Source organism: Trichosurus vulpecula, chromosome 1 (genome assembly GCF_011100635.1).
Source record: "Trichosurus vulpecula isolate mTriVul1 chromosome 1, mTriVul1.pri, whole genome shotgun sequence".
Taxonomy (NCBI): Eukaryota; Metazoa; Chordata; class Mammalia; order Diprotodontia; family Phalangeridae; genus Trichosurus; species Trichosurus vulpecula.
In genome coordinates, this window is record NC_050573.1 from 84,246,333 (window position 1) to 84,271,649 (window position 25,317).

Genomic DNA, 25,317 nt, shown 5'->3' on the forward strand with positions numbered 1-25,317 from the left:
AAGGATCTTAAATGTAGAGCTGGAAGGAAACTTAGAAGTCATCTAATCCACTCCTTCATTTTACAGATTAAGACACTGAGGCCTAGAGAGGTTAACAGTCAATCCACAGCATTTATCATGTACTTATGTTCCAGGCCCTGTGCTAAGCATTGGGATACAGAGATAAAAGTGAAACCATCCCTGCCCTTGGAGTTTGCATTCTAAGAAGATAAACAATATGCATATATTATTATCAATGCAAAGCTGATACAAGCTAATCTTGGAATTAAAAGAGGTGGGAGTCACTAGTCAAGTCAAATAATCCTGCATTTTTTAAATAATCAACATTTATTAAGCACATATTATGTGACAGGCACTGGGTTAAGCAATGGGGATACAAAAAGAGGTAAGCTTTTCCCTCAAGGAGCTTACAGTCTAATGGATGAGCAAATAAAAAAAGAATCCCACCATAAAGAGCTATTAGAAAGACAGGGCAACTCTACACAAACACAGAAGAGAAAGACTTGAAAATATCTGCAAGAAAGACTTAAAGAAAAATGAAAATTGAACACAAAGATAATTTTTAGAAAATGAGAGCAGTAGAGAAAAAAATGGGAAAAGAAACAAGAGCTAGGGAAAGAAAAATATGAAAAGAGAATTAATAGCTTGGAAAAAGAGGTACAAAACCATACCAGAGAAAAGAACTTAAATATTAGAGTTGGCCAAATGAAAGCTAAGGACTCCATGAGATATCAAGGCATGGTTATATAGCAGTGTGTCTGAAAACTGATCTGGAGGTTTGAATGGACCACAAGCTCAATGAGTCAATACTGTGGGAAGACATCTCAAAAGCTGAGGCCATCTTGGGCTGCATCTAGAGAGGTATGGCTTCTTGGAAGAGGCAGGTGATAGCTCTACCTCTGCCCTGGTCACATTTCATCTGGTCTGAGCACCCCAGTTTAAGAGCACTGATAAACTGGACAACGTCCAGAGGAGAGCAACCATGAGGGTAAAGGTTGGAGTCTATGTCACATAAGGAGTAGTTGAAGGAACTGCGGATGTGAAAAGATACGGGGGTGACCTGCTAGCTGTATTTAAAGGGCTGCAGAGAAGGGAATAGACTTATTCTGCTGATCTGAGAGGGCAGAACTAGGAGCAGTGGACAGAGACTGCAAACAGGCAAATGAAGGCTTGATGTTAGGGAAATATTTCCTAATAATAAAGCTGTCCAAAAGGGAAATGAGTTGCCTTGAGAGGAGATGGGTTTCCCTGCAATGGTGTCTTCAAGTTGGATGATTACTCGTCTAGTTTATGACAGTGGGGATTCCTTTTGGGGGTATATGGAATAGTTGGCCACAGAGGAGGGCCAAATGCACAAAATTTGTGATCCTGTGATATTAAATAGGTCTGTCCCTAATCCACTGGGCCTGGGGCTGCCATAGGGGGTAGAGGTACTTAATAGGTAGGGAAAGAGGGGTCTAGGTCAGCAGGCTTCAGTGAGAGCCTGCAGCATCACCAGACTGCCATACAGTGCACAAAGTGACTGCAGAGCACTGGGGTTCCAGGTAAATTGGGGCTCATCTCCTGAAAGCCATAGTCCATACTCTTCCAACAGGTCACATGTGAAGGTCAAGTTCTCATCCTGGCCTTGGACAAAGGACAGCAGCTCTGAAGGAAGGGAGAAAGGCCTCTCCTTGGTCTGATTGAAGTTCTCCTTCAGAATTTCCTTCACCTATGGGAAACAGGAACAGACTGAACCCAGGGTGTCTGAGGAAGAGCACGGGATACTTTCTAGTTGTTCTGAGAAAGTCCCTAAGAAACCAGGCTCCTGAGAGAACTGCTAGACTATACCCTTGAGGCAGCTGCATGACAGTCAAGAAACTCTGTGAGATCAGAAGTCATCCCATTGAGTTCTGGGCAGCAGGGCAGAGAAAGGGGCAGGTCATCCACAGAACTGAAGCTATCCCCTTCTAGATTGCTCCCTCTCCCCCATTTCTTATTCATCCTCTAGACTGACCATTCCAAGGTTTCTGGGAAGTTGGGGCTGCCCAGCTGTAAGGTTAATGGGGAATAAGATCTTCCCTGCCCATCAATAGGCCTCATGTGGAGCCCATTAAGGGAAGCTTGCTTGTAGGTAGGCTTTCATACCTTTTGGTACTAAGCTAATTAGGCACTGAGTCAGGAGGGTTGTGACTCCTTCTGGATCTGCTAGCCAAAAGAGTATATATTCTGAGAGGTGAGCTTTTACTTTGGTGGCTTGCTTACAAGAAGGACCTTGTGATTCCCTGGTTGAGCCTCTGAGTGGTCTCATGTTCAGAGCTCTCTGACTTCTTGGAGGTAAAGGCTCTCTCGATTCAGTGGTGGATGTAAAGCATATATAGCAGTATTGTTTTGATTCAGGCAGCAGAGCCATGTCTGTTGGTCTTTATTTCTCTTCTCTGTATTTTCTCTGTTCGTATTTTATGTAATTAAAGAAGAGTGTTGACCCCTGAAACAGCTGTCTTTCCTAGTAAAGCAGATAAAAGAACCTGCACTAGCAATCATCCTGGGTATGCCAGTGTGGTTGCCATTATACCCACTTACTTCTGGGAAGGAAGCAGCTTTTCTTACCAGTTCCACCTCCTGGGACAGGATCTCTTCCTTTTTCTCTAGCAACTGGATCAGGAGCTGACGTTGGACGTCACTCAGGGCTGGGGACAAATCAATCAATCAGTCAAGTCTTTCTTAAATGCCTCGGTAAGGGCTAGACTCTGCCAGGTGCTGGAGACAAAAAGACAAAAAGGGAATGGTCTCTGCTCTCAAGTAGCTTATATTGTGTGAGTCTGTACTTGAGAGCACATACACAAGTAAGTCTGTACACAGAGGACACAGGAGGTAAATACAAAATCATTTGCAGGGAGACAGTTGTGGGGAATCAGGGAAGGCCTCATGTAGAAGGTGGCACTGGATTGCAGCTCTGAAGGAAGGTAGGGATTCTAAGAAGAGGAGTTGAGGAGGTAGGTGCTTTCTAGGCTTTACCAAGGCATGGAGACAAGAGAAAAAATGCTGTATACAAGGAAGAGCAAGAATGTAGAGTGTAAGAATGAAAGCAATAATGTAAAATGAGTCTGGAAAGGTCAACTGAAGGCAGGTGTCAAAGGGCTTTAAAATGCTTAAAAGAAGAGTTTAAAGGGCAGCTAGGGGGTACAGTGCATAGAACACTAGGCCTGGAATCAGGAAAAGCTGAGTTCAAATCCAGCCTCAGGTACTTACTAACCATGTGGCCTTGGGCAAGTCACTTGACTTTTTTGCTTCAGTTTCCTCAATTGTAAAATGGAGATAGCAACAGTACCTACCTCCCAGGGTTGTGGTGAGGATAGAATGAGATGAGATTTGTAAAGTGCCTGGCACATAGTAGGTGCTATATAAATGCTAAATGATGATGATGATGATGATGATGATGATGAGAGTGGAGCCACTGGAACTTCTTTTGCAGGGAAATGACATAGACCTGCATTTGAGGAAAATTACTTTGGTGATCATGGGGAGGACGTATTAGGGGAGAGACCTGATGCAGGGGAAAGACTATAATAGTGATGAGGGCCAAAACAGAGGTGTGAAAATAGTGAGAAGAGGATAGATAGTAGAGGGGGAGAATTAACAAGACTTGACAACTGATTAGATAAGGTAGATAAGGGTGAGGGAAGGCTGGAGGATGGTTTTCAGCATTTGACCCTATATTCTAGAACATTGGTGGTACTGCTGGAAAAAAAAAGGCAAAGTTAGGAAGAGGGATGGATTTGGAAAGAAAGACCTGGAATTCTATGTTTCATGAATTTCTGGTGTCTACATGATATCACCTTCACAATATCTGTCAAATATCTGCTGTCTTCTCCTCTGATCTTGCCAGCACTCTCATACAGACCCTCATCCTCTCCCTCTTGGACTCCTGCAATAGCTGCTGGTGGATCTGCCTGCCTCATATCTCTCCCCACTCCCATCTGGCCTCCATTCAGCAGTGACCTCCATTCAGCTGTCACCTCCCTGCTCAATAAACTCCAGTGGCTTCCTATCACCACCAGGATCAAATATAAAATCCTCTTTTTGGCATTCAAAGCCCTTTATAACCAGTCTTCTCGCCTGCCTTTCCAGTCTTCTTACACTTTATTCCCTGAATCTTTGCACTCCTTGATCCAGTGACACTGGCCTCCTTGCTACACAAACAAGACACACAGTCTCTTGGCTCTGGGTATTTTCTCTGGCTTTCCCCCACACTTGCAATGTTCTCCTTCTTCATCTCTGCCTACTGCCTTCCCTGGCTCCCTTGAAGTTCAAACTAAAATCTCCATCTTCTACAGGATACCTTTTCAAACCCCTCTTAATTTGAATGCTTTCTCTCTGTTAACTATAGCTTGTTTGTACATATTTGTTTGCTTGATGTCTCCTCCATTCGATTATGAGCTCCTTGAGGGCATGAACTGTCTCCTGCCTCTTTACGTATCCTCAAGGCTTAGCAACCTGACTTGACACATCCTGAGTAAGCACTTATTTACTATTTGACCCGTGGAAAATTCCAAACTAGGATTGGCTATAGGGATATAGGAGTCACCGGCATAGAGATGAACCCATAGGGGGTGATGAGATTACTGAGTATAGAGAAAGAATAGGGCCAAAGTCAGAGCTGTGGAGGACCTCCATGGTTAAAGTGTGGGACGTGATGATGATCTAGTAAAAGAAACTGAAGTGTGGACAGATAGGCAGGGGAAAAAGACATAGCAATTTTATGAAAACTCAGAGAGGATAGTGTATGTAGGAGGAGTTGGTGGTCAATATTGTCAAATGCTGAAGAGATTTAGAAGGATGCGATCTGAGAAAATGTCATTGGACTAGACAATTAAGAGATCATTGGTAACTTGGACAGAACCGTTTCAGGTGAGTGATGAGGGTGGAAGCCAGAGTGCATGGGATTTAGAAAGTGAAGGCAATGTATGGAGACAGGTTTTTCAAGCTGCTTGGTTATGATGGAAGAGAGATACAGACTTATAGCTAGATAGGGATGGTAGAGATTTCAAGAAATGGGGAAGATCTGAGTGTGCTTGTAGGCAGAAGGGAAGGAATCTGGATAATGAAAGATTGAAAATTTGAAGGAGAGAGGGAATGACTATTGGTGCATTCAGCCAGGAGATCCGCAAGTACAGGGGTTGGCCTTGCTGAGAAGGTTCATCATTAGAGAATGGAGAATAGCAGGAAAAAATGATGAATGATGACAAGTAGTCTCGAGATGTAGAATAGAGAAGAAAAAACTGCAAAACTACCCCTAACTTCTTAGTGAAGCATAAGGAAATGTCCTTTGCAGAGAAGAAGGGGTGAGGGCATAGCATGCAAGCCTGGAATAATGAAGGGGTGGTTTGGAATAGTCACGGTGGAAAATGAAAGACCAGCTATGGAAGAGTAAAAGGATTGCCTTGCAGGATAGAGGGATCATTTGAGATTTTTACTGTTTAGTCATTTAGTCACGTTCAACTCTTCATGACCCCATATGGAGTTTTGTTGCTGGATTTGAGCTCAGGTCTTCTTGACTCCAGGACCAGCCCTCTATTCACTGAGTTACCAAGCTGCATCTCATTTGCAATTAAATAATACATTTTGTAGTGAATCCAGTCAGCCTAGTTGTGTGACTGCTGCAAGAAATCTCCACAATAGCTCAAACCAGGCTTTGAAGAGACAGTGCTAGGGGAGAGCCCAGGGTATCAGTCAATAAGCATGCATTGATCAATGACTGTGCCAAGAACTCTGCAGGTGCTAGGGATACAAAGACAAAAACACAATATCTGCCCTAAAGGAACTCCTATCCTGATGGGTTGGGGCGGGGCGGGGGGGGGGGGGGGGGGGGGGGGAGATAATTTGCACATCTATAGCTATAGCTCCAGCTATGTAAGGAATGGAAAGGAGTGGGATGAGGATACATGGTCATGTTTTTGTGGTATGCTCTAACAACTGTGAGGATCAAAAATGGCTTCATATAGAAGGAGGTCCTTGAACTTGGTCTTGAAGGATCCTAAGGATTCTAAGAAGTGAAGGTGTGGAGGGGGTGACTTCCAAGAATGGGGAAGAGCCAACATGAAAACAGAGAGATGAGAGCTGGAGTGATATGTATGAAGAACAGTAAGAAGGCCAGTTTGGCTGGATTGTAGAGTGTGTAAAGGAGAGTAATGTGTAATAAGGCTTGAAAAGTAAGGCGTAGCCAGGCTCTGTAGAGCTCTGAATATCAAACAAAGGACAGTATATTTGATCACAGAAGATATAGGGAACCAAAGCAATTTATTGAGTAGGGAATGATATTGTCAGACCTTTACTTTAGGAAGGTCACTTTGGAAGCTGTGTGTAGGATGGAATGGAAAGGTGAGCCATCTGAGGCAGGGATAGCAATCAGATTGCTATTCAGGGGGTTCAGGTGACAGGTGATGAAGATTTGAACTAAGATAGTGGCTCAGTGGTGACAAAGGAGTGGATATGAGATGTTGTGAGAAGAGGACACATGTAAGATGTTGTGGAAGTAGAATCCACTAGACTTACTAAGTGATTTAATATTAAGGAAGAAGTAGAGGGAAGACTCAAGGGTGACAGCAAGATTTCAAAGCTAGGTAAGTGGAAAGGTAATGGTGTTCCTGACAGAAATAGGGAAATTAGGAAGAGGGGGTGGGTTTTGGGGTGAAAAAGGAGCTCAGATTTTGACATATTGAGTTTGAGATCTCTATGAGATATCTAGTTCAAGATGTCCAATAGGAAGTTGGTGATGGGGATGGGAGCTCAGGGGAGAGACTAGGACTAGATATACAGATCTGATGGTTATCTTCATAGAGGTGTTAATTAAAGTCATGGGAATTAATGAGGAACCATGTGTCAATGAGGAAGAGACGAGAACTATTGGGGAATGCTGTGGCCCATCCCCAATCAGGACAGGATCCTAATGTTTCCTGTCCCAGGGGAGTACAGGAAGGAAGGGTTTAAGAGGAGGGAGAAACTTTCTTCTCACTGATGATGGACTTTCATATAGGAGTCAGTGCCACATGAAGGAGAGATGGCTGGGAGTCACAGGAATTGGCTCTACCAATGCAGCCTGTAGGTGTTTGGCTTTGGGCAAGTCACTTCCCCTTCTGGGCCTTTGTTTCTCTATCAACAAAAAAGGAAGGTAATTACCTGTCCCCTTTCCACTTTATAAGGATAATATGAGGATGAAAACATACAGAAGATTTGAGGAGTTTTTTTGTGCTTGTTTAAAGAAAAGCTTATTCTAGAATCCCAAACACCTCTTATCTAGGAGGTGAAAGGGTGTTGTTTTCTGAGTGTTAGTGTTCCAGGGTCTATTTCTGGCCCCCTTCCCCATTCTCTGTTCCTACAATCTTTCTTACCATTCAGAGCTCCAAGGAGATAGAGGAATGCCCCTGCTATTTCCTCCATAAGTTGTCCATTCTGGTCTTGCAGGTTACTTAGGATGTCATCTGTCTTCCCCTCCACCTTCTGTGGGGGTTCCCCAGAGAACAAACTCTGTTCTAGCTGTAGAGGAGAGATGAGAAGGAAGCTGAATGGTGGGAGTGACATCTTCCTGCCTAAACCAGCCCTGGATGTAAGCAAGCCAGGCTTGCCCTGCCCCCAAGGACACTGTTGCCTGGGGAAACCTGGGATTAGTACATCTGGGAGAGATCCTGAGCCCTGGGGCAGACCCTGGAGGGCTTTGGTTCTACCTCCCCACTCAGTAAGTGAAAAGTGGGAGGAGGAGACTCACGGATTCATATATAGTCAGGGTGGAGATATTTGCCACTTATTCTTCCCTTTCTCTGTTGGAGTCCCTAGGGATAGTAAAGAGATTGTCCCCAAGGAAAATGCATGGTGACAGGTAGAGCTGGTTGGTGGGAGACTGAAGAGAGCAAAGAAGGAAAAGGGCCTAAAGAAGGGAGATGGTTGTAGAAACCAGGGGGAATCAACCTTGGGGATTTTTTTTTTTTGCCTTTCTTCTATTCTAGAGAGGAAGGCATCGAAAGACTGAAAAATTTGAGAGGCTTGAACTGGCTTGGCCTGAAAAACTATGAAAATGAGTGTCCAGGCCACCATAAGGGTTATTGAACAAAGGATTCCTTGTCAACTGACTTACAGCACAAAGTGATGAGAGAGGGAGAAGGAGAGGGAGAGAGAGAGGGAAAGGGGCAGGGGGAGGGGGAGGTGAGGGGAATCGGAAGTGAAAACGGAAGCGGGAAGGAGAGGGAGAGGCAAGTAGCAGAACCAAGACAGGATTTGTGGGACCTCAGAGGAGGCTAACTATTCCAAACTATGACTCTGGGAATGTATATACATCTCTGAAATTGGGGGGAGGGGAATGTGGTTTCATGCCACCTCTTGCCCCCAGCTCAGTTGATTTTGTCACTGAAGGCCCAGAACAATCACTCCCATTAATGAGATGTTAAACTAATGGTGAAAGATGTCTCTTTAGGCTCTGGTCCCTTTAAAGTGCAAACAGATCTCTGATTGAGTCAGGATGGGAACAAACTATGTCTTCTGAGGTTTTAAATAGCTAGGTTTTGGATGATTTTAGCAGTTTGACTTGGAGACTTTTGTAAACAGGAGCCTCCAGCAGGTGTGAGAAAGGTATCTCCTCTCTTCCACTTTAAGTTATCCACTCTTATCACAAACCTTTGTAGTGTTGTTAAAGAAAGTGTAAGAAACGGGGGAGGAGTTTTGTTTCCGCAGAGTTGAAGGTGTCCCTTTACCCCCCTCCCCCACCCCAGCTTTAGCAGAAACTAGGCCTCAGGTAGGTCGGGTGAAAGGTCAGAGGCTTGTTCGCATGCTTAAATGAGCCATTTGAGGAGGGCATGACTTTGAGGAGGGCATGACGTAGGCAGTCAGGGTGTTGTATCTGGCTGATGAAGAGCCTGGCAGGAGATTCAAGGTGAGGATCTATAAAAGGATTGGCATCCATCTGAGTCCTTTGTACTTTCTCCTGTACTCTGTTCAGGGGATGTACCCATTTATTCAGGAAGAATAAATGTAATCTATAATTAAAACGTTCCTAGCTTCCCAACAAATACTGTTTATTCCTAGACAATGTAAGTATGTTTCTAACAGTTGGGGGCTCGGCATGGGATCAACATAGCATCAGAAGAAAGATATTTCATGCAGAGAATAGGTAGCGCCTCCACTGTTTTGCAGTGGGCCCTAGTATCTGCTGGTGAGAATTTCTTTCTTGAGACTGCTAATTTCCCAGGAGTATTTTTCTGGAATCCTTGGGAACCCAAGAACGTGAGTAATGGGGGAGAAGGGAAGGAAAATGGCCATAAACAGTGCAAGTCAAGTGCCTGAGCAAGGTGGGGGAGTCCTGCTTTGTCATGTCTGGATTTGCTCCAAGTTGAGAAACGAGATTTGCTTGGAATGGGGAAAAGAGCTCTTAAAATATTTGACCTAGGCCAGAAGAATGGATTTCTCCCAGTGCTTTGAAGAAAAGCTCTGGTGGGTTGACCCAGGGAAAGGGATTTGACTGTGAGCGACTATGGTCATATAAGTTCATGCAGGAACCCAAGGGAAGCTTGGGTGTCATTGTGAGGGTGTGGTCGGTTAAGTCTGGCTAGATATTGTGGAAACCGGGAGGCTTGAGTTTTGGGGGGACCTTGATGGGGGGCTCTTGAATAAGACTTCTCAGACTCTAGGCCTCAGCCCCCTAATTTCTGGACCAAGAGACCAGCACAGTTTGGCTAGACCTTGATCTTCGGGGAAGAAGGCAGGCTGACGAGCCTCCTTCCCATTCTCTAAGATAAGGGAAATTTTGCTCTGTACCCTGGAGGAAGTTCTCAAGAAATCCTGAACAAGAAACAGGGAGTCCTTGTGAGGATTGGCTCTGTTGAGTTTTCAGGGTTGAGAGAGGATATGGCTAAAGCTCAGAAACATGTGAAGGAAGAGAGCTCTCAGAAGTTATGACTGAATTCGAATTCTGAATTGTTTGTATGCAGTGTCTTGTCTAATGTCTTGTCTGTGTGTTTAAGAAAAGTTTTGTTTTATGTTCATGTAGAAATTCTTAAGTCTAGGAACAGAGAGGTTAAAAGGTTAAAGTTAGCAAAAGAAAGGCCCTTGGAAGGCTGTGGAGGAAGAAAACAGGTTGGTAGACTGAAACAGGCTCCTTCAGTATGCAAATTGTCAGTCATTAAACTTAATTTTTCAGCTGGAAAAGAAAGGCTGGGTGAGTATAATTTTTTTTTATTATTTACTTGAAATATTTGAGGTAGTTTGGGACAAGATTAGGAAAGAGATTGAAATTGGAGTAAGACTACAGACGGTAAAATGTTTTAGTAAAGATTGGGAAAGAGATGGAAATTATTTGAGTGGGGGTGAGTACAGCTAAGTCCATGTGGCTTTGAGCCCTTGTGCTCTTAGCCACCCCTCCCCCATCCCACGTTGGAAGACTGTGGGTGGGTCATTCCGGAGCTGGGGCAGAAAGAAGCTTGTAGGCTGATTGGTTAGTAATCCAAGGTTTTAATAGTAGCATATCAAAAAAGGACTAGCTCCTTTGTTCTTAGAAGGGCCTCCAGGCCCAAAGTAATTCACCTAGGGATGAGATCCTAGACTCCTAGTCCATTAAAAGTATTTTAATTTGGCATAGGACTAGAGGACTTTTTAAAGAGTCCAAAGCTTTTTTGCTTGAAAGGGAAGTGACTGCACCTCCCTTAAATTCCTTAGGCATTTTATTTTGGCTTAGCTAATATTTAAAGTAGTAATGTATACGTTATATATGTATTTATATATTAATGTATTAATATATAAGTGCCAGAAGTAATAGGATCAATAGTTTTTACATGTGATAATCTGAAAATGTAATTGAAGTCATCTTATTTGTAAATAGTATTTTTAGAGTTCTCTTAGGCTGTAAAATTTGAGAGACCCTTGTGAAGTCTAAATTTTGTTATATACACATATACATATATATATATGTATATGAATTGATCTTTTTAAAAGGGTGTGATAAAGATATGATAATTTGAAACTGTTATATTTGGTTATGAACAAGTAATATTACTTTTAATCTCCACGTGTTGGTAATGAGATGAGTGACTTCCTGTGTAAGGAGACTTAAAAATGCATTCACCGAATTTGATGGGTAGTTTCAAGTTTTAAATACATTAAAATGTTTAAGGCATTAAATTTGTATGGTTTAAACATACATTTGTATGGTTTAAATGTTGTTAAGAATTGTACTATCGGAAAAAAAATGATGAATGGGTTAAAAAGCTGTTATTGTTCAGTTAAAATTGTTTTGCTATCATTTAATAGCATTTGTGAGATTGTTAACTAAGACTTTGTAAGATCTCCTCTTGTAATTTTTATGTACAAGAGGTTTTGTGAATAGAAAAGTTGGAAACTTTGTGATATCTAGAAATTCTGTGATAACAAAGAATTGGGAATTTGTGAAAAAGCAATTTTTCTTATAATCTAGATGTTGTTAGATTAAGAATTGTACTTAACCAAGAATTGAGGCTGTTAACTAAAACAAGGATTTTGGACTTAAATTCTTATCAACCTTGTGTGAAGTCTTGAATTTTATGAGTCCCTGGATGTGACCAGGGATAGAAGATAAAACAGAGATGGGAAATTCTAAAGGAGTTAAAGTTTAAAAAGTGGGGACTGCTTTGAAAAGCCAGTCTCTTCCTCCACTTCCCCTCCTCTCCTTTGGTCTAGATAAGAAAAGAGAGTCCTAACCCTAAATCTACTATCTCCACCTGATAGAAGGGAAGGAAGAGAGAGGGGCAATAGTTACTGAGATTTAAGTTTTACTGAAAGAAAGAGAACAGCAGGGGTCAGAAGCCAGCCCACCTCCAAACCTGGCTTTTTAAAGTCAGCAGAACTGATTTAGGATAAGATTAGATTTTGAGATGTGGGTCTTAATGGTAAAGTTTTTATTAGTGAAAATTTGCCATCTGATATAAAAGAACCAACCCTCTGGGGGAGATGATATGCTGCTGCATATCATCAAAAATAAGCAGTTAGTGATGAAAGGAAAGGTATCTGTCAGAATATGTTACTATGGTGACATGAAGTTGTGATACTTACAGACCTAGACGGTTTTATGGGGGTAAAGGGAAAATTCGATTAATGCAAATATATGAAATCTTGCTATTTTAAATGAAATGATTGGGAAAATTGGTATTCTTGTATAGTCATGTGAAAGATAACATTCTTTCTAAATATTAATAGGAATAACTGGACAAAGGGAAAAAGAAGGTTGTGAAATAAAGATACAAATGGAAGGTTGAATCATAATCCCACAGATTAAGGCTGGGACTTAAAATTACTTTGTATCTATGTGGAATAAGGTCCTTAGATGTTTTAAGGTGATGTATGAGCAATTGGGTGTTAAGACAATGGTGTAATTAATTGCTGGAATTAAATCAGACATTTTCAGTTTGGGGAAAAGAATTTCAATATGTAAGTCTCTTTAAGAGAGATAAGTTGTAGAATACTTTTACATTGATGGGAAAAATTAAATGTGGCTGTTTGAATTTGAATTAATTCCACGGTCCAAAACATAAAGATGAAGTTAATGTTTGAACCTATCATAGTCATATGGTTCAATTCTTGAAGAATATCTCATTCTTTCAGATCAGGCATAGTTAGAGGAGAATAGAAAAATAGAGGAGAAACTGATGCAAATGTGTTAGAGCAATAACTTGATCTTAATGGGAAGATTTTATGAATAAGGGAGGAAATGCATGCAAGCCACTTAAGGTTCACTTTAAGGATGTTCCTTAAGCAATGTGAGATTATAGTCATATCTTAAACTGATTATTAGAACTTGCTATTCAAAGACTTAATGGGATTGTTAACTGACTTTTTCTGAGTCTAACTCCAGATGTGAATATCAAGGAAGGCTGACCCAGGATGCCAGCAGCCCTTTGGCGGGAGACAGGTGTGAACTGCAGGTATGATTTCATGGGAGGGTTGAGAGAGTGACTTCTGCATGTGCTGAGGTGGGACTGTTTTGACTTCCTTAACTGAAACCTGGCAGATTTTAAGTCTGGCTCAATGCAGCTTACAGTTTGACATAACTTCTGCCTGGAGTTGACAGGAAGCCGGGGAAATATGGTCCCCTTACTATAAGTTCCTAATCTCTTAGTGGCAAATTTCTATAATCAGAAGGTTTTGTAAGTACAGTAACAAATCTATTAAAACAATTGATTATGGAACATCTTAGGTTACTATAGGACTGGGACTAGTGTTCCTGTATAGGGTCATATATAAGTTAGGGTCCTTTAATTCTTGGTAATGATATGGAGACAATTAGTCAAGGGCTTGTGAGAATATTATTTTGCTATTTGGTTAATATCATGCTCGTCTAAAGCTTTGTTACAATTAGTAATGTTCAAAGAAGAATGGCTTGTGGTGTATTTTATAAATGCCATCAAAGAAACATGGCATGACTAAAAGTTTGTGATGTTATATGTACTGTGTTTAAAATTGATTATTTAATGCATTTATGTATGCACTGGAGCCTGTTGTTAATTCCTTAGTGAATCTCATCCTCCTGGTGAAGAAATTAATAATGTAAAGTATAAGAAACTGGGTTCTGATGTGAATTTCTTAAACATGACAATTAGCCAAGGTTCCAATTTTGAATTTGTAAAAATGATCAGGGTATAAGGATTAGAAATGGTAATTTAAAATTGTGCTAAGGTAACTTTTGTAGGAGAATGGAAAGAAAGCTGGTTCCTACAAGAAGACAAGAAGAAGAAGATTCTGAGATGTTGTGCTGGAGATGGTTGGAACAAATACCAAGAACCAGAGGACTTCATTGATGATGTTCCCTGCCAGACAGCTGTATGGGAAGAGACTTTTGAATCTTAAAGAGACAATTGCATTATTGTTTTCTTTTGGGTCTCTGTATCTGTATTTACAAAGGAGACTGCACCCTTTGATTTGTCAATGCAGTGATCCACCTTTACCCCTTCCCATATTTACTTAAAGGGGTGATGGTTAAGGGCAAAAATTCAGATGAGAAAGAGAGTAAGGGAGTATTAAAGACGTGGAAACAAAAAAATTGAATAAAAGAAGACGGGAAAACTGTAAGAAACGGGGGGGGGGGGGGAGTTTTGTTTCCACAGAGTTGAAGGTGTCCCTCTGCCCCTCCCCCCCAGCTTTAGCAGAAACCAAGCCTCAGGTAGGTTGGGTGAAAGGCCAAAGGTCAGAGGCTTGTATGAATGATTAAATGAGTCATTTGAGGAGGGCATGATGTAGGCAGTCAGGGGGTTGTATCTGGCCAATGAAGAGCCTGGTGGGAGATTCAAAGGGAGGGTCTATAAAAGAACTGGAATCCATCTGAATCCTTTGTACTTTCTCTTGTACTCTTTTCAGGGGATGTACCCATTTATTCAGGAGGAATAAATGTAATCTATAATTAAAATGTTCCTGGCTTCCCAACAAGTATTGTTAATTCCTAGACAATGTAAGTATGTTTCTAACACATGTTTTTTCAGTCACAGTATTTGTGTGTCACTAGATGGTAAGCTCCATGAGGAGCTTTTCTTATTTCATTATTAATCACTAATCAATTAATGCTTATTTAATTTTTATACCTCTTCTACCACTGAGTATAGTACTCTCTACACAGCAGTTGCTCAATAAATGTTTGCCTAATTGAATGAGATGTAAGTAAGGGATAGCATTAAAGGACTCAGACACAGATAATTCAGACATCCAAAGGCTCCCCCCCCTAAGAAAAAGGAGAAAGAAGAATGATAGGAAGCATTGTGTTGGCTTGAAGAAATCAGAGCCAGGAAAGGGAATATAGGTCATTCCTGGGAAAGGATGAGTCAACAAAGCTAAGTTCAAACTCAGCCTCAGATACTGGTCAGCTGTGTGACCTTTGGTAAATCACCCAACTGTGCCTGAGTATTCCCATCTGTAAAATGGAGACCTACCTCCCATGATGTGACTATCAAAAGGGATCAAGTCATTTGTAAAGTGCTCTGCAAATCTCAAAGGGCTCTATAAATGGGAGCTGTTGTTCTTATAAATGGTGACATATGTTGCCTACATGTGTGCCTTACTATTATTGTACTGTACATTCCTGCCCACTCCTCCCCCCATGTGTTCTTGTGGGAGGGTGTGCCATATGTTTGGGAGGGGGCCGGGTTGTAGCTATTGTTTTTATTGTGTTATCTTAATTCCTTTGCTTTGAGCTAATTTTGTCTACCGGCAGACTCTTAGGACTCGGCTGGAGGGGAGGGAGGATGGCCTATGATTGATGGAGTGTAGACTCACAGGGTAACCCCTAGACCTGAGGGGCACAGTTACTCTCCAGCTCAAAGTGGGTACTACATTAGAATGAAATCTAAATTGTCCCAAGTATCTATAAATAAGGCTTTTGTAAAAAGAAAAGCACAGAAACAATACTTAACTGGCAACAGTCCTGTGAGATTCAAGTACTATCATCCCTTTCATTATTATTATTACTACCAAGAATTAATAATAGTAATAATAGTAATTGATAGCACCAACACCACCAATAATGAGAGGCTGCAAAGTGTAGTAACTGGACAGCCAACCTCAGAGGGAAGACACGGGTACAAGTCAAGGTTATACTGACTGTGCGACACTCGCTAAATCACTTGTCCTCTCGGTGTCCCACGCAGGGTTCTAAGACTCTAATTTTTTCAATTATTAAGCATTTATTTCTTTTTCCCTCTCATCTTCCCTGGAACTGGTTTGCACTGGAAGGGGGAGGTCCCTTGCCAAAAGGTCCTCCTACTGATGATATCTCAGGACCAAAAATAAAAGGAATCCTAGCTGACCTGTATACAGGGCTCTAAGATCTGCAGAGAGCTTCATGAAATGCTTAGATTTGAGCCTCAAAACCTCCCTGTGAAGTAGGTGCTATCAGCATCTTCATTTCCTAAGTGAGGAAATTGAGGCTTATTGAAGCGAGATGTCTTACATGGGGGGCGGGGAGGGTCACACAGCCCCTTGGAGCCAGAGTTGGGACAAGCCCAGTTCTCCCAGTCCAGGATCTTTCCCTTTACACCAGGCAGAAGAGACTTTTTTTATTTCTTTGTTAAGATAACTCTCTTAGTGAACTTGGTTAGTGAATGGCTGAAACAACTGTTGTATATGAGTGTATAAATTTAACAGTACTATTGTGTTGTAGGAAATGAGGAAAAGACAATTTTAAAGAGAGATGGAAAGACTCGTATAAACTGATACAGAGTAAGGTGAGCAGAACCAGAAGGACATCGACAATATCAATAATATAAAAACTAACATTTTTGAAAACCTGAAGAACTCTATCAACTAAATGCTTACCCATGATCCCAGAAGACTGATAAAGAAGAACACTGCCTAGCTCTTGACAAAGAGTGATGGACGAATGTGCAGAATAAGAAATGAATTTTGGAATGTGACCAACGTAGAAATTTCTTTTATTTGTGCTTATGTGACACATGGTTTCTTAGTTTCTTTTTTCTTTCTCTTTCTTTAATTCTCTCTCTCTCTCCCTTCTTCCTTTTTCCTTCCTTTCCTTTCCTTTTCCCTTTTCTTTCTTCTTTCTGTTCTTTCTCTTCTGTGGATATGGGGAGATGAGAGGGAGAAAGAAATAAATGCTTAATAATTGAAAAAATTAATTTTAAAATGAGACCAACTTATTAAGTTGCAATGAGATATAATAAAAGTAATAATTTGGATCAGATCACCTCTGAGACCACTTCCAACTTTGAAATTCTGTGACTAAAGACCCTTTGATAAGAAAGAAATTAAACAAGGAAACAGAAGATAACAGTCTTTAGTGGAATTATTTCAAACTAGTGAAAAAAATTCTGAGTTTTGGGGGCTTTGCCAGCTATTCTGAAAACCATGGCTCATGTGAGGGGTTAGAAGTTTGGGAATAATAAAATGGGAAGAGTTTGTTTTCCATGGTTCTCTCATCCCTTTCTTCAATGTTTACTAGGTTTTAGAGGAGTTTTTTGTTTTTCTTTTTAATTGTATTTTTCACAAATGGTGAAGATTATATTCCTGAAAATATTTTTATGTCTATGTAAAAATTCTTGTTTTATTTTTTTTGTGTGTCAAGTGTACATTTTAATTGTTGGCCATTCATTTCAGTTGTTTCTGAATCTGTGACTTCATTTCTTCTCCAGCTCATTTTACAGATGAGGAAACTGAGGCAAACAGGGTTAAGAGACTTGCCCAGGATCACACAATCGCTTAGTGTATGAGACCAGATTTGAATTCAGGAAGATGAGTCTTCCTGACTCTAGGCGGGGCACTCTATCCATTCCAACACTGGCTGCCCTGTACATCTGAATGTCCAAATGTTACTAGCATTTTTTAAAAAAAACTGTACTTGGTGAATAGGCCCAGGGAGTTTCTGTGGGCACAAGTTGTTCTATTCAGATAGTATTCAGTTCTTTTCCCCCCACATAATTACAAGCCTTGACATATTCATTAATTGGATCCTGATTCAGTTCACTGCCCAGCTGTCTGAAACAGCCCAACAATCACCAGCTACTAAAGCCCCTGCTCCCTGGTCCCTGCACCTCAGCCATCCTTCTCACCTACAACCCCTAGACCATCCTCCCTCCTCCAATTCCTTCACTTCTCAGGGAGTCCCTCAAGTTGCAGGATCATAGGATCTAGTGGAATGATCCTAGGTATTCATCTGGTCTAGTCCCCTCATGGCATGGGGCAGATGAGGAAAGTGAGGCCCAGAGAGCTGTGCTGACCTCCCCCAGGTGGCACAAGTGATTAAAAAGTACAGTCTGATATGAAGCCAGGGACTCTAACTCATAATCCAGTGTTGTCCCCCTCTCACTCTTCCCTTCTGTCCTCCCCTTCCCCAGCCCCCCAGCCCCCAATCCTGTGATTCTCCGTTGCCCTGACTTCCAGACTGTCTCACCATGTCTTCTAAGTCCAGCAGATCCTGTTCACTCTGGAGGAACCCCAGGAGAGCCTGAAGCAGAAACTGCTGTAACTTCCCATCCTGCATAGTTAGTGAGAATTGTTCTTTCTCCACCTCAGCTTGTAGTTGCTCAAAGCCTAGAAAAAACAAGACAGCTAAGACTGGAATCAAACCCCAGACCTCAGACCCTTCATCCCTGGTCCCTGCCTGGGAAGCCTTTAACATCAGCAGGATGCTGGAGTGGGCCCCTGCTTTGTACCCTCTTCAGCCTGGGTGTACGTCCATATTCCCTGCCTCAAGAGTTTTACCCACTTGATGGGGACCCAGAGAGGGGTCTGGGACCTTATTCCCTCACTATAAGGAAGGGTAGCCAGCTACATGTCCTATTCCTAAACTCAAACACAGGTAAGTTTAGTGATGTTCTGTTCCTTCCTATAGAAAAAGGAGTCAGGGTTGAAGAGTCACTCAATACTTTGCGAAGGAAGGACATCTTGTTTACCATCTTTATCAATGGTTTGGATAAAGGCATCAGTGATTTCTTCTATACTTCAGTACACCTGGAGCCACATTTCACTGATTAATCATAACAGCTAGCATTTACAACACTTTGCAAGTGCTTAAGTATTATTTCATTTGATCCTCACAGCAACCCTGAGAGGCAGGTGCTATGCTGTGGGGAGCCAGCTTATATCCTGTTTAGGCCTCTTAGATTTCTGCAAGGCAGGGTCAATTGAGAATGGGTCCATGCATGCCAAGGCCAGTTTTAGGATAAGAAGACTTGGCAAAGAAAACCCACCTTCGTAGCTGATTACCCACATGGGAGATGACAGAAATGTTTCAGTCTGGATTATCTATATGAGAGAGAACACACATGTTTCAATTTGGTTAGCCTTGAGGAAAAATAGTGTCTCACTCACAGGAACAAGGAGATAAAAACTTTAACAATGCTTTATTGTACTCTTCTTTGAAGTCTAGATGACTCAGCGATTAACCTCTATAAAATACTGTCAGTAACTCCATTAAAATCAGTCTATAGCTTGACTATAAGACTTGTCTAGCCCCATGTTTGTGTCTTTTTGTGTCAATTACTTCATCATATATTCACGCCACTGCGGGCACAGTTGGCGCTCAGAACAGGGGCCACAATTCTGGGACTTGATGGGGATGAAGTAACGTCTTACCAATACAGGCTCCGGAGCAGATTCATGTAAGGGGTAAGAGGATTAATTATCACTAGGCTTACTGGGGGACTGTAGAAATTTTAGAGATTTAGAGAGTTAGAAAAGTAGATTTAGAAAATTTAACTATGGGGCAGATACAATTTAAGGATAGGGATCTGTATCTGCAAGTATTAAGAAAAATTGTAACAGAAAGAGGTTTTTGTATAACAGAAGAGCGGAAACAAGAAGGTACAACTGATTTAGAAATATGGGAGATTATTGAAAAACAAATGAGTAAAAGATTAAGGGAAGATGGACCAGAACACTTCCCAATGTCAGCCTTTTCCATATGGAACATTTTAAAAATATGTCTTAATCCAGAAAGAAAAGTTCCTATGGTACAAAGAACAATTAAGCATGATATTGGGGTTGGGGAGAGATCTTGTGAGCCTCAGTCCAGGGATGGATGACAATAACCCACTAGGGGGTAGACTAGTTAGTTGGGAATTATCAAAGGAGAAAGGGAAAAGAAAAATGCTGGATTTCTAGAAATCCTTTTTGTGTGTCCTGTCATTTTCTGTCTGTGTCTGTTTTGTGTTATGTGTCTCTGTGTGACGAGAGTATGTTATCTGACTCTCTGTTGTTAAAGCTGTTGAAAGAAGAAAATTCTCTTTTTTTCTCCCTTCATTCCAATTCTGGCCAAATTTGGAATGTGAAGAGAGACAAGAAAGAAAACGGGACTCTTTTCCCCTTAGGTTTAAGTGAAATGTGTTACTCCTAGTTTGACGCTTAAGATAAAGTCAGAATTTATTATGGTATTTGGCACTAAGGCAAATTTGGAAAATGCATAGGTCTGAAAAAGAGACACTTTTGAGTTTCCCAGCATGGGAGAGAAGGGACAAGGTGCCACCGGATCTTTTCCAGAGTCCCACTGACCTTGGCTGAAGGATTCAAAGTTCTCACTTTCAAAAAAGCTTTAAAGGAGTGAACACAGAAGTAAAATTTACTTGGGTTAAAATCAGAACTATTAAGATCTTTTCAGGGCTGCAATAAATGTTAGAGCAGCTAAAAATTCTTTAGCAGATTCCGTTAACCATAGATAATCTGGTGAAGCATATGAAACCTTTTTCAAAATAATAATACACTTATGAATGTGAAGAAAAATCAGTTTAAATGACAAAAGATAAATATTTTTTCTATATCCCCATCCGATCTATCTATATACTCCTTGGGCGGTTAAGAATTCCAGCTAAGTGTCAGAAGTATATACAAAGATGTTTTATTTCATGTATGGTTAATAAGAATCACCATGAAACTAGTATAAATAAAAAACTGGAAAGAGGACTTTAAAAAATCTAGAATGTGCTTTCCCAATTTTTAGAATTAAGAACTTTAGTAATGATCCTGTAAACAGAACTGGAAAATATTTAATAACATAAAGGTATTAAATAAATACATAGAATTAATAAGTAGTTTTTTAATATACAACTACAGAGATCCTTATGTGCAATTTAGTGACCCTCATTCCTATTTGAGTTTGAAAAAAGTAGCTTAAAGCCCCCAAAATAGAGAAATAAAAGCAGAGAATGAGAGCCAATCTGAACATATCTTACCCAAAAGACTGTTACTTACTATATTCCTGAGAAACAAAAATATTTCTTAGAATAGGAATTATCTCAATAGATATATATTTCTAGCTTTCTGTGGTTTTCCTAAGTTTGCTACTTGGAAAGTTTAAAAAGTGATTCGGCTGTGAATATGCAATAGAGAGTTGGCTTCTTTAATAATTGCCCCACTTGCCAGCTGCTTTTATTTTATTTTTTAGGCCCTTTATTTTGATGTTTTTTCACCTAAAGTCTCAATGTAAATTAAATTATAATAACATTGGAACTGCAAAAATTAAAATACACATTGCCACAAAAGCTCCACTCCCCGTTCTCTACTTTGCTACTTTGTTGCCCTCTCATACCCCACTGGCAATAACCCTGGACCCCTGGGCGTCCTGACGCCCTCACTTTCCAGGCAAGCAGAGGAACCTCTCTTCTCAAGCCCCCAAGTCCTTGCTCCCACACCACTGAAACCTGGAATTTTTGCTCCAAGTTTCCCAAAGCCCAGCACATTTTAAATCGACCTAATTATAATAGGTGATTGCAAACTACTTGTAAAACTTTCCCAAGAAAAATGTGAATGGAACTTAGAAATATATATTTGAATAATTTTTTAAAAGTGCATATTGTTATCTGGCATTGAGAAATTTATTAACTATATAGCCCCAAGAAAATTCTATTTGCTTTAAGGTTACTGTTCAATAAGGGGATGGTGGTGGAATTCATTCCCAGGGATATTACAAAGATTGAATGATGAAATAAATGCTATTTGAATATAGATTGTTTTAAGTTGAATATAATTGCTTCATATTCATTAATTTTATGTGAATTTTCTTCAATGTGAGAATGATTCTCTGTATCAGGCAATTTGGGATCACATCTGACTGAGGTAAAGCCGCCAGAATGGTAATTAACTGGTTTTGGTTTTAAAGTTTAAATAGATGATAATTGTTTATGATATTGTTATATTTCTAAAATTTTCCTTATTGCATAACTTGGTAAGCAACTGTATCATCTGTGTTGTTAGAAAAGTAATTTCTTTTATAATCTAAATGTTGCTAGGCTAAGAACTGTACTGAGTTAGAAAACTTTTAAATCATTCTAATTGACCACGTCTTATAATATTTTGTAGTGTTGTAATTTAAGAAATCATAAATTACCAAATTTTATCTTTAATTGTTTTGCTATCATTTAGGAATTTGTGACATTGCTAACTAAACTATTGAGGTTATTGCTTCAATCTAGTATTTACAAAAGTATGGTTAGTTTTCTTTTCTTTCCCCTTCAATTATGTGGCAAAGGTCTGATGATCAGATTTAAGAATTGTCTAGTACTTAGAAATTAATAATAATACCAGGATAATTTGTAATCTGTTTCTGAGAAAGGGAAATATCTTTGTGAAGAAAAGTTTTGTAAAATCCTTTGCATGAGTTTTAGAAAGCCTTGACCTTGAATAAGTGTACTCAGAGAAAAGGCAAAAGATTGCAGACAGGCCCAAGGTTTTTCTATTAACCCCTTCCTGGGGACCATGTTACTACTTCTTATTTTGTAAAATTGCCAAGGCCCCTGTATGGGCTAGTTCATCAGCCCCTGGAAAAGAACTTGTTTGATTTATGTAGGTCCTAAACAATGAACTTAGCTTGCTGACAAGACACAAGTTTGTGTACAATAGATAGAAAAGATTCTAAAAATTGGCTTTTACATCAGGACAAGTTTAAATTTGAGAGGGAAAGCTGTTAAATGAAATCCCTTATGCATGTGAGTCCTGGTAAATCTTTATTGCTTATTGCACCTCTGTATCTGGCTCTAAGCTGTGATTGGTGAAACTTGCTGTTTAAGGCAAAAGGCACTTGGGACCATAACTAATTTTGTTTTGAGTTTGAATTTGGGTATAGTTATCTGCATTGAAGATCTGTAACTATATCTGAGTTTAAACAAAGCAAGGATGTTTTATCCTATCATATTGGGTACGTCACATGTCCCTGCTTTTTCCTTCTATACCAAATTTCTGTGATCAGAACAAGTAGTTAGTATAAGATATAAGCTCTTTTGTGTTATCTCACTAGGCAAGCTAATCTTATTTTTATCTAGAACTAGAACATGTGCAGAAATTTATACAACCTGCTTAAGACTCACCTTAAGATGTTCCCTTTGTTTAAAAAGGAGTCTAAGAGCAGTAGTATTTCTCCTGTGATCACTCTCTTACTGCTACCAATGTGACATTCCATTACAACACCTTTTTGACTAAGAAATTTTGTGATATCTAAGAATTCTGCAATAACTAGAAACTTTGTTTGTTATAATACTCTGGAATTAGTGTTACTTAAGGACTTTCTCACCAGCTTAGTAAAGTTTTATCAACAAGGGTAGAAATGCATGCGAGCCACTTAGGGCTTGCTTTGTAAATGTTCCTTAAGCAATGTGAAAATATTATTTTGTTATTTACTTGCCTAATGTTTTGTTACAATTAACGATGCTATGAAGAAGAATGTTTTGTGGTTTATTTTGTAAATGCCATCAGAGAAACATGGCACGACTAAAAGGTTAAGATTCTATATGCATTGTGTTAAAAATTGACAATTTAATGTATTTATGTATGCACTGAAGCCTGTTATTAATTCCTTAAGTGACATCTCATCCTCCTAGTGAGGAAATTAATAATGGATGAATGTAAAGTGTAAAATGCTGGCTTCTGATGTGAATTTCTTAAATATGACAATTGGCCATGGTTCAAATTTTGAGTTTGTAAAAATGATCAGGGTGATAAGGATTAGAAATGGTAATTTAAAATTGTGCTACAACCACTCTCGTAAGAGAATGAACAGAAAGCTGATTCATATAAGAAGACAAGAAGAAGAAGATGCTGTGCTGGAAATGGCTGGAACAGATACCAAGGACCAGAGGATTTCACTGACATGTTCCTTGCCAGACAGCTGTATAAGAAAGGATTTTTTGAATCTTAAAGAGACAATTGCATTTTTTATTTCTTTTTGAGTCTACGTATCTATATTCATAAAGGGGACCACCCCCTTCGATTTGTCAATGCATTGATCAGTCCTTCCTATATTTACTTTAAAAGGGATAGTTAAGGGGAAGAATTCAGATGTATCTATAATGGTGAAGTGTCTACAAAAGAAAAAAGAGGGATTGATTGGAATGCTAAAATAGTGAAACGCTCCTCTTCCTGGTATTAATTCAGAGGGGGTAGCAACAACAATTATTGATATTTTCAAAAATTTAACCCATTTAATAATGTATTTTCCATATACTATCTTATATTCTTTGTTTGGTCATGGTATTTTTTTGTCTACCTTGTGTCCTTGGGATAATGAATGCTATGTTTAAGCCACTTAAAATTACAGAATAAAAAGGGGGAGATGTGGGGAGCCAGCTATATCCTGTTTAGGCCTCTTAGACCTCTGCAAGGCAGGGTCAATTGAGAATGGGTCTATGCACACCAAGGCCAGTTTTAGGATAAGAAGACCTGGCAAAGAAAACCTGCCTTCGTAGCTGATTACCCACATGGGAAATGACAGAAATGTTTCAGTATGGATTATCTATATGCGAGAGAACATAAATGTTTCAATTTGGTTAGCCTTGCGGAAAAATAGTGTCTCACTCCCAGGAACAAGGAGATAAAAAACTTTAACAATGCTTTATTGTACTCTTCTTTGAAGTCTGGATGACTCAGCAATTAACCTGTACAAAATATTGTCAGTAACTCCATTAAAATCGGTCTATAGCTTGGCTATACGACTCGCCTAGCCCCATATTTGTGTCAATTATTTCATCATATATTCATGCCACTGCGGGCACACGATGCTGTTTTATAGATGGCAAACTAAGACGGGTTGTAGTTAAGTGAGCTGCTCAAGGTCACACAGTTTGTAAGTGCCTTAGACCAGACTGAACTTAGGTCTTCTGATTACAGGTCCAATGCTCTACCCCCTGTGCCATCTAGTTCCCTGATGTGAATATTCACGCCAGTGGGGAATCTGACAAGTGCCTTACACTTCCTCCCCCATGCACCTGTTGTCCCTATCCTCCCAAACATCTTCCATGGATCCACCCTTAGTACAGTGTTGCCTCCCCTGACCCCATCCCCGCCAGCTGCCCTATCTGTGGCTGCTCTCAGGACACAACAGATCCTGGCCTTTTTCCAGTCCTACCTTTCCTGGATGAAGTCTTTTAGAAAACTTCTTACACACGGCTCTTACCTGGCCTGGCATCCCCTTGAAAACCTCCATGGGAAGCATTCCTCCTGCCTGCCTTGTTGTTAGAGAACTTTGGAAATATTTGGAGGCCAGGCTCCATTCTACATGGACTTGGAACACAGGTGGAATAGCAGACATCTGAAAAGATACCATTTGCAGTTAATGGGAAATATAATAGGAACGAAGACTGTTTGCAAAGAACTGTTCTACCCTCTTCTGACTTCCTCTCTCCTCTGGGTCAAACAAAATGTGATCAATCCCTCTTGTTTATAAGAGACCTTGAAATACTTGAAGATGGCTCTCAAGTCTTCTCTTCTCTAGGCTAAACATCTCTACTTCCTTCAGCCTATCCTTCCATGGCATGGTCTCCAGCCCCTTCATCTGGCCTGCTCACCCTCCTCCTCTTGGTCTGTCCCTTCTTTGGCTGGGGTGTGAGGTGTTATGGAAGACTG

The 25,317-nt window shown here is 40.2% G+C and overlaps 1 protein-coding gene across 1 annotated transcript in view; it reads right to left on the minus strand.

Moving 5' to 3' along the window:
- Nucleotides 1-652: 652 nt before the first annotated feature.
- LOC118829529 (gasdermin-D-like) overlaps nucleotides 653-25,317 on the minus strand; it is a 40,455-nt gene continuing 15,790 nt past the window's right edge. Inside the window, exons 6-10 of the mRNA XM_036736514.1 lie at nucleotides 24,869-25,003; nucleotides 17,882-18,021; nucleotides 7,371-7,515; nucleotides 2,590-2,669; nucleotides 653-1,711 (exon numbers count right to left, since the gene is read on the minus strand). Of these exons, the coding sequence (XP_036592409.1) occupies nucleotides 1,463-1,711; nucleotides 2,590-2,669; nucleotides 7,371-7,515; nucleotides 17,882-18,021; nucleotides 24,869-25,003 (749 nt within the window). The 3' untranslated portion in view covers nucleotides 653-1,462. The remainder of the gene's footprint in view (nucleotides 1,712-2,589; nucleotides 2,670-7,370; nucleotides 7,516-17,881; nucleotides 18,022-24,868; nucleotides 25,004-25,317) is intronic.